Source organism: Lathamus discolor, chromosome 1 (assembly GCF_037157495.1).
Source record: "Lathamus discolor isolate bLatDis1 chromosome 1, bLatDis1.hap1, whole genome shotgun sequence".
In the NCBI taxonomy this organism is placed as follows: Eukaryota; Metazoa; Chordata; class Aves; order Psittaciformes; family Psittacidae; genus Lathamus; species Lathamus discolor.
This window is the reverse complement of record NC_088884.1, coordinates 149,768,328-149,786,068: the sequence shown is the minus strand read 5'-3', so window position 1 is coordinate 149,786,068 and position 17,741 is coordinate 149,768,328. Positions and strand designations below refer to the sequence as shown.

The 17,741-nt window shown below is 40.9% G+C and overlaps 2 protein-coding genes across 4 annotated transcripts in view; one reads left to right on the top strand and one right to left on the bottom strand.

Moving 5' to 3' along the window:
- Positions 1–14,129, top strand: part of CC2D2A (coiled-coil and C2 domain containing 2A) — a 53,648-nt gene extending 39,519 nt beyond the window's left edge. For 2 of the 3 annotated variants that reach the window (XM_065659099.1, XM_065659092.1), the window contains exons 25-34: positions 355–453; positions 2,807–2,983; positions 6,193–6,396; positions 6,854–6,943; positions 7,695–7,808; positions 9,340–9,474; positions 10,883–11,005; positions 11,603–11,661; positions 12,098–12,275; positions 13,275–14,129. In XM_065659099.1, the coding sequence (XP_065515171.1) occupies positions 355–453; positions 2,807–2,983; positions 6,193–6,396; positions 6,854–6,943; positions 7,695–7,808; positions 9,340–9,474; positions 10,883–11,005; positions 11,603–11,661; positions 12,098–12,275; positions 13,275–13,463 (1,368 nt within the window). In that variant the 3' untranslated portion in view covers positions 13,464–14,129. Of the gene's footprint in view, positions 1–354; positions 454–2,806; positions 2,984–5,296; positions 5,318–6,192; positions 6,397–6,853; positions 6,944–7,694; positions 7,809–9,339; positions 9,475–10,882; positions 11,006–11,602; positions 11,662–12,097; positions 12,276–13,274 lie in introns of all 3 variants that reach the window. The other variant, XM_065659084.1, reaches the window with a different exon arrangement.
- Positions 14,130–15,626: 1,497 nt separating this feature from the next.
- The window catches only part of FBXL5 (F-box and leucine rich repeat protein 5), a 33,979-nt gene continuing 31,864 nt past the window's right edge, over positions 15,627–17,741 (bottom strand). Inside the window, exon 11 of the mRNA XM_065659071.1 lies at positions 15,627–16,283. Coding sequence (XP_065515143.1) covers positions 16,207–16,283 — 77 coding nt within the window. The 3' untranslated portion in view covers positions 15,627–16,206. The remainder of the gene's footprint in view (positions 16,284–17,741) is intronic.

Sequence of the window (17,741 nt, the reverse complement as noted above, 5' to 3'; positions counted from 1 at the left end):
GTTTCAGAAATCCCTGATAAGCAATACACATGAAAACAGTGCTTCTGTTCCACAGGGTTTAGTTAGATTTTCATACAATTTTACCTTCAGAAAGCTTTCTTTAATGCTAGCAAAATACTTCATTAGAAGACCATGTCTTAATTTACCTTGTCTGAGAAGGCTTTTTTGGATGACTTCTCACATTTTTGAGTTCTTTATCACAGGTTATACAGGACTTGAACCCTGAAGTGCAAGCACGTTTTATCATGGACCATGATGTCCTTGTAATTGTTCAGTATCTGGCATGCTTGAAAGGCATGCAGAATAATTATTAAGGTGCCTTACAAAGTGTTATGTTGGTCACCTTTTTAACAGGATGATCGTGAAAGAGGCAGTGGAATCCATGCTCATGTTGAGAGACGCTGGCTGGGATGTGTTAAAATCCCATTTACTACCATATATTTTCAAGCAAGGGTAAGTAACTTGGAGTAAATGTCTTAAAATACAAAGCTGGAGAATGGAACAAGGCTGGTAATGAAATGCCAGATTTAATCATATTCTGTGTACTTGTTAGCTTATTTTTATGGGATTGTTTGAAAATGCCTTTGAAACAACTGGTTTTTGTCAAATTTGGTGAGTATTTGTCAGTAAGTTCAACATTCTGAAGGGAGAAGCCGTAAGCAAACATACTTCTACACTGACAATGTGGCCTGGTTTCCTCCAGTAACGAGACTGAAAGCGCAAGTACTTCAGGTGGTTTTGTCAGTGGCTTTTGAGATCTTTGGTATGCACAGCCTTGATACATGAACTACGAATAGGAGTATCACCCAGACAGGTGATGGGAAACTTGACCTACCTTCTTTTTTCACGTTTTTCATGCATCATCAGATTTTCATCTTTGCCTCTTCCTGTCCCTTCTTTCCCCCATTCTTAGAACTTTTCAAGAGAAGCTTTCTTCAAGAGATATCAACAGGTAGTCATGGGAATAATAGTAAAACATGCAGTTCTTTATAAGGTAGTTCTTCTGTCCTTCCACCCATCCTGGACTTAGGTTAAGGAAACTCAATTTTTCACATCAATAGTGCTATCATATTGTAACCTTGCTGTAGGACTTTTTTATGTAGGGCAGTTGCTTTCATCTGTACATCAAGTCATCATACCACAGAAGTCTCTGTTTCTTACTTTATGAAGATTCTGGCATCAGTTGCATACCTAATGGCACACCAGTTTGCTTTTCTCTGGCTATATGGGACACTTCTCAGAACCTTAAGTGCTATCTTCAACTTAAGAGTTTAATCGATGAATTTAGGTGTTTGAGGGTTGTGGTGCCCTATATAATGAATCTTTCATTGACTTCAAAGAAGATGTAAGTAATAGGGTCTAGCCCTCTTTTCATGAGTCTTTGGGCATCCTGTGCAGACAGTCATGTCACCACTGTTAGAAGTCAACAAACAAAAAGGAACAAGAACCTCTTTTTAAGGAAATGTTCCATGCTGGGTTTAGGGAAATGTTCTAATGTATGAAATTCACCCGCGAAGTGTGTCTGCTCGCAGTCCTGAGAGACTTAATGGACGGACTTAGACAGTTTAACAGACTGCTTACCAATACGTAGTGAAGGACACAGCCTATAATCCATCTTTGAGGATTACCAGTGCTGATGTCAACCTCTGTCCTTCATACTTCTTGCTGGTGTATCAGTCTTTCTGTTGTAGAACCAGAGTACCTCCAGGATTCCTGTTAATGCACTCCTGTCTTTGAGGAGGTCTTGCAGTTTGTGATTCAGGAAGCATAGCGTGCATGCCTGCACAGATCTCCCCAGCATTAGACATTCTTTTCATTGAACAGGATTTCTTACTGAAGTTGAAAAAAACTGATTAGTCCAGCAGTTATATCAAGGTGCATCTAGCAATTAGATTTTAGTAGCAAATGAAGCATTTCTTCACCCTGTTCTGCTGCACTGCAGCAGAAATTCTGAGTGAATTATTTAGAGTTTTCTTCTCATCAAACTTAATTTTGTTCTTAAATGTTTGATGAACCTGCCCACTGAGTCATCTGTTCGTCTTCCACATCCACTGAAGATATCCTTCCTGATGGCAGTTATCTGAATTCTGCCCAAAACAGGAGATTAATCTTCTTGCTTTTCTCTTAATGCTACTTACATCCACTGTTGAGACTTGCCCGAGCAGGTGTGGGGCATGCCATCCATCATCTCACACAGCCTTTTCTGAAAGACCTAATCTTCTGTTGTGGTGGCAGAGGAAAGTACAAAGGGCTGTTGAGTCTATCAGAGCACTCTTCTGTGGGGAGGCTGGCTGACTGGGCCCAGTTCCAGTCGCACCCAAGACCGCCAGCAGCTTCTGTGTGGAAAGTGTATGTGTTAGATGCTGGCACATCATGCAAGCAGGTAAAGGCCTGTTGGTATGATGCTGCCTTCAGAAGTGGAGTCCTACAAACTGTTTTGCCATTTTGACAATTTTCCACGTAAATAGTGCCATGCAGAGGTTGCTGTTTGAAAGAAAAGCAGTGAAATGCTGGCAGTCTTTAAGAACTAGTGTGTATGATTTCCATTTCATTAAATATTAGTGTCCATAATATGCAAGACAGGCTGACATCCAGTTGTAATTAATACATTTAACAATGAGATGTCTCATGTTTTCCCCACAGTTAATCAGTATATATGTCATATTCTCTCATTTCATTGTTTTGTAATTCAGGGTAATAAAGAAATCAAAGGAATAAAATATTTGAATACAAGCAGCAAATGTATTTGAGAAGGAAGTTTTGCTTTTTTCTTCTAATGAGAAGTATTTATCTGTATATGTTGTAGATTGATGGTACATTTAAGGTCGATATTCCTCCAGTCCTCCTTGGCTACAGCAAAGACAAGACCCTGGGAATCGAGAGAGGTTATGATTCTGTGCAAAATCTGAGTGAGGGCTCATATATAACACTGTTTATTACCATTGAACCACAGCTCATTCCTGGAGAGTCAGTCAGAGAGAAGGTAACTAATCAGCAGTTCATCATGTTCTTGTTTTCTTTTCCAGGGGTGGTGTTCCTGAGATGGATATAAATAGGTATGCTTAGTGTACCGAAGGACAGAAATACAACTATAGAAATATCTTAATACAAATTCTGAGTGTTCTGCTGCGAATTCCTTTCACTCAGTTCAATTTAATTGAGTGCACCAGTATGTTAGATGGACACTTAATGCATAAGTTACTTCTCACTTTCACCAGGTGTCTAGTTCTAGTGTTAATAGAAAGCAGATTTGTGTTCATTATCTATGAGCATATCATTTTCCCATTTACTTCTGTAGACAATAAAGTGTTCATGTGAGTATTTGTGACCAGTGGACAGAAAGGAGGTAGCAGGTGCAAACATAGTATTTTCCTGTTTCTGTGTTTATACTCTTCAGATAAAGCATTTATTATTTATGGCTCCATGATGCCAGATCATGAAGACAATTATTTCTGAACAGCAGCAGTTACTGTTTTCAGTTATTTTACTTAAACCAGAAGTGCCTTACACTAACAGCAACAATTTGTTGTTACAATGCATGCACTACTTGCTATTTTAGGTAACATTATGCAATGATTTTGAGATCCATTCAGCAAGGATGTATGTTCTTCACGCACAAACAGCAGCAGTTCATTCTTTTCCAGTGCTGCACTTATCATTTATTAGAGACAAACAGATCTGGAGAGAAAGGTCTATCATTATGTAATTTCGTTTTCAGAATAAGTATATATAATTGTATGATTCATTTTAAAAACCTGTTTTCCTTTTAAATTACAGTGTTAGAAACTATCCAGTCCTGGGTTTTCTTGCTCTCCTGCAATACTGTGGGAATTGTTACAATTTAGTCCTGTTGAAAATAAAATCATTAAATTGCATTCATGGGTGGCTTTTAGTGTTAATTAGTTTGAATGATGAGATTATTGCTATGGCTTGGAACCAGAAATGCAGTCTTAACAGCCTTGAAGCATAGATGAGACCTTATTCAAGAGTTCTGAAGTCTGAATCTTTACACACAGCAATGACTTGCTAAGAAGAAAATTCATAGGGTTTTGAAACAGAAGATAGAAAATGCTAGGAAGAAAATTTGTACGGACACAGATCTGCATTTGCAGAAAGACCTGTCTCCAGCACTGTTTCAAAAGAGAACTCATTGAAATTCAACTAAGGGATGAGATTATTGTAGAATACTTTGGACGGTATGTTACGCATCTTGAACTCTTCATATAATGAGCAGATGTTCAGAACTTCTTGCATAGGTGCAATTTGATGCTTAGTTACCAAAAGGTTATGTATTGTATTAATGCTCAATGAAATGCAGCTTGCTAGCTATATTTAGAATGGATTTGAACACTTCAGAGGGAAAAGCAGTGTATTTTATTCAAGTCAAAGATGTTTCTGACATAAGTTCTTTACTGTGAGGGTGGTGAGACACTGGAATGGGTTACCCAAGGAAGTTATGAATGCTCCATCCCTGTGGGTGTTCAAGGCCAGGCTGGACAGAGCCTTGGGTGACATGGTTTAGTGTGAGGTGTCCTTGCCCGTGCCAGGGGGGTTGGAACTCGATGATCTTAAGGTCCTTTCCAGCCCAAACCATTCTATGATTCTACATAAGAAAACTGTTGATACAGAAGATCTGTTCTCTAAAATTTGAAGAACAGCAGAAAAACCAGTTGTGATTAAGAAATCTGTGTGAGTTTTGCCAGATTTTTTTCATTCTTTGCATTAGAGATTTTTCTAAATCTTGTAAAAACTTCACAAGATTTACTTTACAGATGATTTGTTGACCTAAGCCAAACCAGATCAGTTCTTTAGCAAACACTGTGCGTGATTTTCAAATAATCCATATTTTTCAAAGCAATATAAGTAGAAAAGAGTAAGATATGATTTGATGTTAGAGGAAACTAGGTAAAGCAAGACAGAATTCATTAAGCGGCTGTTCTTAGGTGGCATGTGTCTAATGAAATCTGTACGTTTCTACAGAAACTCTAGTGAAGTGACAAGTGTGTATATTCTAACGATGGCAGAAGAAGTTGTAATTCTGTGCTGCAACTCCCCAAACAGATATCCCCACATATAGTTACTATCAAGAGTGTTTAACATAAAATGACAAAAACTAAATGTTTTGCCATCCTTTGTTCTATTGCTGGCCATTCCTGCTGAAGTTAAATCATTTGAAATACTTGTGTGCTGCTTTATGATGCTAAGCTCAGTTTTAGTTTGATTTTAAAATACCTTTTTTCATTTCTTTACCTGTTTTTCCTCCCTCTTCTGCTGTCCTTCCTGATTCTCTATCTAGATGAATGAAATGCTTAAGAAGGTACAATATTAATTAAATCAGCTGCAAGATTCCTATTGTTCCTTGTGTAAGCTTTAACTTAGCTTTGTGCTATTCGGCCATCTACTTGTGCTTTGCACTGCTTGATGCTGACATAGTAGTTGTTTATTTGTCAGTGATATTTGCAGTGAATGACTACACTGGAATTTACAAAGTGCCAGAGGCTGTAAGTTTTGGCTGTTAATATACAAGGGATTCTAAGTGGGTGAAACAAACTATTTTCACTGATCCTGATACCTTTAAAAGATGACATCTTAGGTGACGTATGAGTAAATAATTGTCATTGTTACACAGTTAATATGTGCTAGATTTGCTTCTGGAAAATCTCATCTAAAAGCATTGAAATTTTAGACACAGCTGAATTATAAGGATTCATCTAAAAATTACTTGGACCTTCTCTGCAAATATTTTGGGTTGTCACAGTATTATGTAAAAATGATGGGATTTTATGCATAACCTCAGTCGTGGTTTTAATGGAATGCTGTGTGAATAGCATGTGGGATAGTGCCTAACTGTAATTGTTTAACTTTGAATTAATATGTGGTGTTACATACTCATTCCTGCAGGTTTACTTGGCCATAAGTTTTCAGTGTTTTAATAGAGCCTGCTTATAGGTACAAGTCATTATGTGCATTCGTAAGTAAATGCAAATTGCCTGATTTTGCATTACTTTGACCTTTCTTCTATGACTGAGAGCCAAAGTATATACTGAAGGGAAAGTTCAGAATGATGTTAGGAAAGAATTTCTCACTGCATTTACGTTCCTGTAAATGGTGAAATAAGGCCAAATATAGTAAAGGCTTAAGCCCAAACTATAAATAAAACTATTTTTGTATGAATTCTACTGTCTTTTCAAGTTTGATACCCAAGAAGATGAGAAATTGCTCCAGGCAGCAGAGAAGTATGAAGCGGAATGTACATCAGCGTTTCCAAGCCGTCAGTGCCTAACAACTGTGATTGACCTCAGTGGGAAAACAGTTTTTATTACCAAATATATCAAGCCTCTGAATCCACCAGAGGAGCTTCTTGATGCCGTCCAAGATAGTTCTCAATCAGCAGCAGTAAGTACTTGGGAAAGACAGTGAAGTTTCTGGGATATGGATTTCCAAGTGTGTGCATTCACATGTAGGCACACATGTGCACATATAGGTACATACCAGTTCTATCCATCAGTTGTACAGCTACCCTTTTGGTAAAGGAAGGACCACAGATAGGAAATAAATTAGTAATGACTATGTGTGATACACAGGGAGTCTATCTATAATGATGCTGGAAAAGGATATTTGTATTCTCTGAAAAAAATAGATATATTAATGAGTGTTGTGCTTTAAAAGACAAAGAATTATGCCATATCTCAATGGGAGGTATGAGTTTTAAAATGAGCTAGTTGCTGCTGCAGTGAGGTTAGTGTTTTGTCATTGATATCTGTGGCAATAGGACTGTGCTTCACACCTGGTATAATACTGCTGTAGTGGTGTGAACTGAAGGAGTGACTTGCTTTGTTATGTTTCCTTGCAGGAATTGGTGGCTCGATATGTTTCTTTGATTCCTTTTTTGCCGGATAGTGTGTCATTTGCTGGAATTTGTGATTTATGGAGTACATCGGACGTAAGAAATGCATTAAACAGTTCTTTATCCTCTTGAATGTGAGGTAACAGCCTAGCAGCCCCTGTTTCAGGGGGAGATTGTACTAGATGAGCTTGTGAGGTCCCTTCACACTGAAATTATTCTGTGATTCTATTATTGTGAGGACTTTATTTCAAAGAATAAGAACCAAAGCTTAAAAAAGTTGCTCATCCTGATATGAACCAGAATTTTTATCTTAGGTAGGTTGCAACTGATTGACCCTACACAGGGTTAGGGCTTTAAGCTTTCCCTGGGTGTTTTTCTGTTACAAACCAATCCAAAATAGCTCATCATGTGCAAGACTTTAAAACTAGGCTTAAAATCAATCATTGTAATTCCAAGGATCTACAGAAAAAAAGCACTGCATGTAATGCCAGCAGAAATGGGGTATTTAAGCCTTCTCTGTCACATAAAGATAAATCCTGTCATCTACAGAATAGCAGACATTGTTAATCATAGGTGATGGTTTTACCATCTCAGACCGTCCTGCAAAATTCAGAATAACTCAAAGACAAAGACCCTGTTTCTTGTGGCACCATCTCCATTCTGCATCATGGATTTTCACAGCATTCACGCTTCATCCTGCGCGTTGAAGCAGTGCCCAGTAAACAGTACGGGTCAGATCTGAGAGGAGTCTTCTGCTTCAGAAGTGTTAAGAAACACTATAAAGTGTTGAAAACACACTTGATAGCTGCATAGAAAGACTTTTTTTTTTTCCTTGTACCTTAATTAGCAATTTCTGTACCTTCTGGCGGGAGATGAGGAAGAACACGCCGTGCTCTTGTGTAATTATTTCCTTGGAATGGGGAAGAAAGCCTGGCTTGTCATTGGAAACGCTATTCCTGAGGTAAGAGGATTTTTTCACTTGGTCTCAATATTAACTTGTATTCTGTGCAGTCTTTGGTTCCCACCAATGGGTAGAATTGTTTCTTGCTGGCACGTTTATTGAGGAGTTAACTGAACACTGGTGCTGATGGAACTGAGTCTTTCCAGAGAGAATTCAGAAAAAAAGAAAGCTAAAAGTGTATCTTGCTATAATCTGTTTTTTTTCCTGGACTGTTTCCACACTTTATCTGGCTGTAGCTGTTGTCCTCATAGTACACTACCAAGCATCTGTAAACCCTGATTGGACTTTAGCTTGTATAAGTGGTGTGTCCAGGACAGACGTAATGGAGATAGCCCATTCACAGAGCTTCAGTTGTGAATACACAGACTGACAGTTTGGGTGGGAGTGGGTGAAGGTTGAGAGGTGTCGGGAGGTTTACGGGCTTGCCAGGAATTCTTACTGGTACGTGCACATCCCTTGTCTTAATGGCTGATGGCAAAGCTGCAGCAAGAGTGAGGATAGATTTGTTCAGGCTCCACAAGTCCCATCTGCATCCGCCTCCTCTGATACAGGCTGGTTAGGCAGTCTGCTCCACCTTGGGCTGCTGTGTACCCTGTCACTGCCCTGAGCACACTGTGGCTGCAGCCTGGCTTAGCCTGGCCAACATCTAACAAACCAGCACATGTAGATTCTTTTCCCCCTTAGGAGATGCATTTGTTTACAAGGAAGCACTCAATTTCCAAGTAACCAATATTGCTCTTTTCAGAGAGATGGTAACATGGTCTATAGTGCAGATTTCCACCATTTGTATCTCAAATTACCAAGTACATGTGAAAGTTTTGATGAATAGAATTTTGGTAAAAATCCCTGTCCAGAAGTCTCTTCGTGCTGAGGTACTGCAGCAGCAGGAACAGGTACTCGGGTGCATTCCTTCCACTCAGAATCTGGTGGAGACAGTAGTTCTTAGTAAAGCCGTCAGCTGATGCATGCTGTAAGGAGGGGGTTATTCCAGGTATTTCAAGGTACCTGGAAAATGTAGGAAATAACAAGGAAACAGAAGAGCAGTTCAGGGATTCCTGATAGAGAATACAAAAAGGGAGCTGGGAAATTCCTTATGTGCCTGTACGAGGGAAGGCTGATGGATGAGACACACAACGTGCTGCCCTGGTGGGGCACCTTCCCCTAGGAGGCAGGCTGTGGGTGAGGCTTGTGGCAGTAGTCAAGCAGGACATGCTGGTACTGAAGTGGCGTTAAACATTCCTGGATATGGAATTTCGCATCGGCTCGTAGCTGAAACAAGATGACTTTCAGAATCTGTATTTTAAGAACAGCTTGGGGCTGTGTACGTCTAGCAATTTCTCTGCCACGTAAGAGACTGAGACCACATTATGTGTTAGTTGGTTGCATTGTAAAGAACCGGTACATTCTTCCAACCAGCGTGCCCCCAAAAGTGCTGTCAATAATAAAAAGTTAATATTCCAAACAATACAAAACATGCTGTCTTTGTAGCCAGTTTTCAAACATCTTACTCACCCTTTTTCTTTCTTTCTAGGGACCGACTGCCTATGTATTAACTCTGGAACGAAGTCAGTATGTGATTTGGAACCCAAGTACTGGATGCTTTTATGGGCAGTATGATACTTTCTGCCCTTTACAAAACGTGTACTGTCTGATCAGCTGTGATAATGTAAGCGTCTTGTCACATTTCTGTACATGTAAGAGTTGATGACTTGATACCTGCCTTGACCTTATGCATCATTGGTTCATCAACGTAACTATATTTAGCCTGTCACTTTATTAGTGATTTTACCGAGTATTAAGCAGGTTTTTCAGCTACTTTAAATAGGAAAGTTGTTTTTAATCAGCAGTTAGGTGGATCATGACATCTGCTCATATAATTTTACAAATGAAGCGTACTGGAAGGAGTCACTTGAGTTGCATATGCAGTGGCTGGCACAGCCCTGTTGGGTTCAGTGTGCAAAAACAGAGCTGGCACTACAAGGTACAGAAACTGTACTGATTTTCTGCCTGGTGTCAAGTCCTCCTGTTTATTTGCTATAAAATACAAGGAATACTAGTGTATGTTCACTGTGACGTTACTGTGTGGCTGGAAGCCCTCCGAGAGAGCAGCGAGGGTGAGACAACAGGGTGAGAAGGAGCTGTGCAGCTCAGGGCAGGTGAGCCAGAGGAGGGGGAATGGGGCTAAGCTGGGCCTGTGCCAGGAAAGACAGAAACCCTGGGCAGGTTCCTGCCAGCAGCATTCCTGGGGCCACAAACCAGGACACAATGGTGAGGTAGAGAGATGTGCGAGAGTCTGACACTGAGGAAACAGAAGGTCAGTGTAAGAAAAGACCCTAGGTTTTCAAGTTCAGTGTAAAGGTTTGCTCCTCCGTTTTTTGGGAACACTATAAGGAAGCAGTGAGTCAGCTTCCATTGTGCACCAAATCATAGCAAACAGCTTTTATATCCTGTATTGAAAACATACCTGGAGAAGTCATCTGAAGTGTCATGCATTGTCAGTTTTGTTTTGTAAGCAGGGGTTTTATTCTACACACAACTCATGACTTTGGCTGAGTGTTTAATATTCTAAAGCACATTTATTTTGAAGTGTCAGTTCTCTTTCACTGACGGTGTTCTGGGGAGGGTTGAGTTGGTTTGGGGTTTTTGTTTAAGTAAAGTGGTACTAAACCTGCAGTTTAGGCTCACAGACCAAACGGATCATCTATAAAAAAGTGGGGTGCAAGACACGGGTTCCCCTCAGTGACAGAGTATACATAGACGCTGTGTGTACCTGCAGATCCTTTCCAGGCCAAGTGATGCCGTGATTCTCAGAGCTGCCAGCTCCAGCCAGTAATTCTGTTCATACACTATTCTCAGTCCACATTCAGAACCATGAGACATAGTAAAGCAGCACCGTCCCTTTTGATGCAGGATCCTAAAGCTGCACATCAGCTGTGACTACACCAGAGTGCCTTGTTCCATATGAACTCATACTGGCAATTGCTCTGGGAGGTCAAGTTATTGGCATGTAGGTGGAATGTGTTCCATAGGTGTGGTTATACACCAAAACTTAAAAAACACTTGCTTTCTTGTAGATTTGGTTTAATGTGCAAGAACATGATTCTCCAGCAAGGATAAGTTTTGATGTCAGCAAACCAAAACGCTGGAAGTCTTTTTTTTCCAGAAGCTTTCCCTACCCTGGCCTCAGCAGCATTCAGGTATCACTGGATCTAATAACAGCTTGGTTTGAAGGGTTGAGATGCCACAGACTAAATTCTTTGGACTTCTGTGGTTAAGTGTATTTATGTAGCATTGGCTTTTAAACAGATCTTCCTAGACACTGCTTAAAAAATAGGCAAAGCAGAATTGTGTAAAGTATTTGGTTTTATAGAGAATGGATGCATGGCTGTTGTCCTCTAACTACCCATGTAAGAACATGGGACAACAGTGAAATAAAAAGGAACAAATCTTTAACACAGACATATCTAAAGCAGTAGCTTGGTATTATAAAGAAAACATCCATGCTTGCCTTATGGCTAGGACACCCCTAGTAAACAACCTGGGATTCCTCCACAGTTTATCAAAGGTAGTTGAAGTTTCCTTTGGGATGGGAGAACAAACAAAAATACCCAAACACTGTTACACACAAGCATCTAGTTAATGTTTTTATCACGTCTCTACTAAGAGATTATTTTAGCATAACTGTGAACTCATGGGAGTACCAGCAAGGCAGTAACTCCTTGATGTTAGGTTGTTGTATAGCCAGAAGAGATAGATAGCACATTTTCATGTTTCACTGTCTGATTTCTCTCTAGCCTGAAGAGTTAGTTTACCAGTGTTCGGACAAGGCTGCTGCAGTGGAACTCCAGGGCAGGTAACTGTACCTCCAGAACAAATGCTGTCGGTCCTAATAACCAGCACCTGTTCCCACCCAGATCCCAAAACCTGCTGTGAATGCTGGGAGCCGAGACTGGCCTAAGAAAGCCAGCAGGAGTTCATAGGGTTGCTTTTCATGCTCCCTCTTAAAGAGCTGATCAGCCATGGCTGCACAGCTTCCTAATCAGCAAGATGCTACAGCGGGATGAGAAGAGAGGCTGTAAACTAGAAAGGGCTGCAAGCTCCTGGCGTCTGCTTCTGTCAGTGAACACGCAGGCACAACAGAGCTATGTTGGCATGGCTTTTAGGTAGCAGTAAATTTAACTGAGTGAGGTAATTTGTGATCCCCATAAACATACTAAGTGTGTCAGAGAGGACCAGTTCAGGTGTCCACTCAGGACCAGAACGGTAACCATCAGTCTGTTTTACTGCAGGATTGAGAAAATATTAAAAGAGAAGATTATGGAATGGAGACCAAGGCACCTCACGCGCTGGAACAGATACTGTACCTCTGCCCTACGGAGCTTTTTGCCGCTGCTGGAACAAAACCAAGGCAAAGACGTAGAAGACGATCATCAGGCCGAGCTGCAGAAACGGCTAGGGGATTACAGGGTACTGCTGTGAACATGTCTGGCTTGTGCATAGGAGGGGGAGTCTAAATCCCTAGGACTTTGTAGTGCTAGATTGTGGTATCAAAGTGTGCTAGGATATATATTTCTTCTGCCACCAAGAGTCACGAGGGCTTTTATACTTAAGATAAACAGATGTAGTATTTACAGAATAAAGGAGTGATTATCTATTTCAGGTATAGATGTTGAAGATAAAATTTTCCTGTTGAATGTACAGATCAGAATGTACAGGTAAACTAGCTGCACTGTTCTTGTATTACTGCTCTACTGAAGCACAGGTTGACTGGTGCATTAGCTCTCAAGTCTGGTTGGTAAGAACCTACCACTGATGCTGACTAATGTTAAACAGTCTACTTACAGCTGCAGGAGCCCACACACCACCATGCTTTGCTTGTTTTCTAGCCCTTGCTCCACTCTTTATAGGAAGAGATTGTACTTCAGCATTCACTGTAGCCACCAGTGTGCCTGTTCCTTCTTCCTCCAGGCTGTTGTTAACATTTAGGTCCTCCTGCTCTTCATGTTCACACACGTGGTGACACCACCAGACACAGCGTGGCCATTGTCAAAATGAGCTGCGGTTTCAGTTCCTGTTGGACCTGAAATATATGATAGGCAGGAGATGCCTGCCACATCAACTCCCCAGCAGAGCAGGCAGACAGAACACAATGAATTCGCACCAGTTAGGAGGCGGAAAAGCTGCAGCTACACTGTATGTGTTCATTAATGTAACTTTATTGTACTGCATTTCTAAAGATCTTCACTTCAAACTTAACCCAAAGACAAGAAATGGCAGCAGCTTGCCTAGAGTACAGGAAATAGGGAGGTGGTATTAAAATAGAAAACAAGCCTTTTTTATTGCATCTCCTCAGGCCAGCATCAATTTGCATGCAGAGTAGAACAGGTTTTTAAACCTGTGTATTTATTGAGGTGCCTCTACCTTTCCTCATTACCTAATATGGTTTTTCCTCGTTCTCTCTCCCAGGTCTCTGGTTTTCCTATTCACAGGCCATTTTCTGAAGTCAGACCTTTAATAGAAGCTGTACACAGCACCGGTGTTCACATCATTGACATTTCCAACGTTGAATTTGCTCTAGCTGTGTATGTTCACGCTTATCCCCAAAATGTTCTCTCTGTATGGATTTATGTGGCTTCACTTGTTCGAAATAAGTAATACAGACCACTCAGAATACCTCCAGAAACTTATGCAGGGGACAAATGTGAGAGATTTCTCACACTGCTGATTTGTGCTATCTCAAGTATTTTAAACATCAAATGAGGGTTTTAGTAGCTGCAAACACACGAGTATTATCATCCTACAGCCACTGATGAGACTACTTACCACCACCAAGGAAAAGACTGATAGCTTGCAACTCCAGTACTACTAATAGGCGATTTTTATGCCATGTTTATTGCTCCCAGTGGGACACCACTCTCTCAAAGAGTGGTAGAGATGCCCCCCATATGGTGGGTGACACTGCACAGTAACACAGCAGTTCAGACCACCTCATTTCTAGGTACCAGGCGGTTCCTACAATGATAGTTTTTGCTAGTCAGTTTATTTTATCTACAGCCTTTCTTCCTCTTCAAAGACAGTGACAGATAGAGTTACAGTTTTCCAGTACTCCAGCTCCTGAATGAAGATCAGGAGTATTTACCCACAAGTGCATTTCACACACCAAAGAGCCATCAGTGAAGACCACACTTCAGTTTTTAAGAGACAATTTCATCTGCTGCTCCATACTTAGTGGCTCTCTAATGCCAGCACCATTTAGAGGTGTAAGATGACATTTTCTTTACAAGTTAAATGCTTCATCTTTAATAAATATTTATGACAAAACCTAAGTGGAAGCTCATTCATTTTCTACAATGATTTTGATTAAATTTCTTTGGAGTATAAAATCCTTAGCTGCAAGTTACCCAAATGAAAGATTATCAAAAGAACAGTTTACTAAAAAACACATTTACATATTAATATCATAGAACCATATAATGGTTTAGGTTGGAAAGGACCTTAGTCCTTAGGAATCACTTAGTTTCAACCCCTCTGCCGTGCAGGTACAACTTCCACTAGCCCAGGTTGCTCAAGGCCCTGGCCACACTGGCTTTGAACACTGCCAGGATATGCAAGTAGTTAATACTTAACTTGGTGTTAATACTGCCAATACAGATACCTATACTTCTGTACTTCCCTTGCTAATCATGCTCTTCCAAGTGATAATGACAGCCTTCAAAAACTGAGTCAGGATGAGCAAGGGAGACCTGTCTGCCTTCTACAAAGGTGGCCACTGACATGGCTTCACCCTCACAGCCCAGCCACTCCCTCACCCCAATAGGGTGGTAAAACCCATGGGTTGAGATAAGAACAGTTTAGTAATTGAAGTACACTACCAATACAACTAGCAGTAATAATAATGAAAAATAAAACAACAAAAAGATACGAAATACCCCCCCCAAAAATAAAACACCACCACACCACAATATACGCAATACAATTGCTCCCCACCCAGTGACAGATACCCAGCCCAACCCCAAGCAGCGACTGACCTCCCTCAGCCAACTGCCCCCAATTTCTACACTGAGCATGATGTGCTGTGGTATGGAATACCCCTTCGGCTAGTTCAGGTCAGGTGTCCTGTCTCTGCTTCCTCCTGCTCCTTGAGCCCCTCATCGCTAGCAGAGGATGAGACTGAAAAGTCCTTGATCAGGTAAGTGCCACTTAGCAACAGCCAAAACATCAGTGTGTTACCAGTGGTGTTGTTTGACTGAAGCCAAAACACAGCCCTGCACCAGCTACTAGGAAGAAAATGAACTTTAACCCAGCCAAAACTGGGCCACCACCCACCCCTCCTCTGCCTGAGGAAAACCACTCATGATCTGGTAGCCACTGAAGTTTGCACCCTAGCATGGGCTACAACACTCCTTCTTGCCATGGGCTCTTCCCCATACCACCACACACACACTCACGCACTACTCAAACATTACTCATCTTTTCCTAGCTCAGGTTTCACTTGGCCCAGCAGTGGATCTTCTGCATCCCTGCTACTCTCTGCTGTTCAGCAAGGAGCGTTTTTACAAATCAAAGCAATGGGGAAAAACGTAACTTTGTCTTCCCCTGATTTCCTGTTAATGAAAATAGGCTTCCTTGGAAGCTGTGTCAGAAACACATCTTAGCACAGTTAGAGGAACAAAAAAAAACCAAACCAAAACACAACCCCACACACACTGCAGGTTCACAGCTCTGCAACACCCACCCCATCTCTGCAGCCTGCTGGCATGGTACGCCTGCACATCACACCTCAAAAGCATGTATAACTCAAGTGCTACGCCAGGGTCGTACTGGTGGGAATGTTTTATTTGAGTATGCCTTTCAAGCCCAAATACAAAACCAAATGCAAAAGGAAGGTCAGAATTTCCCTAATTTTGCAATATAAAGAACAACTTCAGGATGAGAGGAAAGGGGAAGAAACGAGGCTCCTAAAGATGTAGAGTTGTTACCCAAACGCAAACAATGCATTTCAAATTCTCTGCAGAGCTTTATATTGTACTTACGGATTCAAAACAGAAAAAGAAGCCCATTCACTTAACACAAAATAATCCGGTAAAGTCTATTTAAGTGCCAAACTTGGGAGAAAGTGGCATAAAAAAAAAAAAAAGAGAAACCTGAATCTTTTCCCATCTTCCCCAAATTAAGTAAAACAAAACCCAACACCCTTCAAACCAAATGAGATCGTGAGATTGTTACAACACTGTACAGTACACTCATAATTAAGATTCTGAAGTTGTGGGCAGGGTCAGGCTAGTAGAACAGATCTCACTCCAAGGATTGTTAACACAAGATGCGAACTGTAAGTAAAGTGCATGAAAGGAAGCCTGCTCAGCTAAATGAAGTAGACTGAAAGGTCAGGAGTCAGCGGTCATTCGCCAGAGCGGCAGCAGGCCCGAAAACCACACTGCAAATTCTGGCATCCACTGGCGGTTTCAGCATGAGGACCTGCACAAAAACAGAGCACATGTGAGAAGAAGAAATTTGCTCAGATCCAGAATCCTCAGAACCTCGTGATTCAGGAAGTGTCTCCTTATTTTCATTCTTGCACTAGACTTCATTCAGCACTGTGAAGTCTGGAACACTGCCAGCACTAGCACAGTGTAAGAACCTCAATTTGTGGTCTAGTAGCTTAGTCCCATGAAGGTAACACATTGAGTGACACAGATGTATGATGAGCAGCACTACATGAGCAAGTTTCAGCAAGCTCTCACAGCCCGCTTTCAGAATTGAGGTGTATTTTCACAACGCATATTTAATGCCCATTTATCAAACTCAACAACCTCATGGCGCTACCAAAGCAACCATAATCTCCAAAGCAATTTCTACCTTAATGGAAACAGGTTTTTAGTCAAAGTTTATTTTGCCATGAACACTTCCTGGTTGGCCAGACTTCACACAGTCTGACTGGACATTCAAAAACAATCAACCTTTTGTATCACTGCAGTTACCAGATGCTGTAGGGCTGAAAACTAGCCGTTTAGAAAGAAAGAGTTGTGAGCACAGACAGTACAAACCAACTTGGTGATTCTACCCACCTCCACTTACCTTTGCTTACTGTTAGCCCTTTAACTTGAAATGTTAAAGTGATCATGAGATAAGAAACTATTACATCTATTAATACAGGATTTTATTTCCTGCAGCCTGCTTTAGAAACACAAACATTTACAATCAGGTTGTCTGAACTCTGACACCTGACATAAACTGGAAGTGGGTTGCCGTGTTAACTAAAGCTGGGAAAGACCTAACCAGAACAACCCAAATTCCCCTTCCTTTGTATTTGAGACAAATCAAAGAATATTTAAGGTGGTTTTAATGCATTTAGAAAAGACTAGCAAAATTGTGTAATGAACTAGGGCACCATGCTATGTCTGGCTTGGTTTTTTTCCTCTTGAACAGTGATTCAAAGTCATAATTCAATTAATTTCCAAGAACCTGGTGTCTGCAAATCAGCTTTCTGCTTCACGCAACACACCGATGAGGAATATTCTACAAGGTAATTAAGTTAACATGCATGAGACTGAATAAAACAAACCTGAAGCTATAAGGAGGGACAATGGTTACAGTATGCAAAACAGTAAACTTCCATTCATCAGTAAACTCATTTTCCTTTTCAAATCTTTATTCACTTGAACTAGACTTTGATCCTCCAAGTCACTTACGAAACAGAGTCTGAAAGCCTCTTCGTAAGTCCTTTAGAAAGGAGACTCGGTGCTTCTGAATAGCTGGTTTAGCAGAGCATGTCCTGTGCAGCAGCATTTCCCAAGTTGTAGCTGACCTTCCTCATCATTGCCACAGCTAAGCAGCACATCAGCAATTCTGAAGCAACTGTCACATTTCTAGTAAAATGCTTGTTACAGAAGCACAGTTCTACAGTTCACGGTTATGTACAGAACCACGACATCC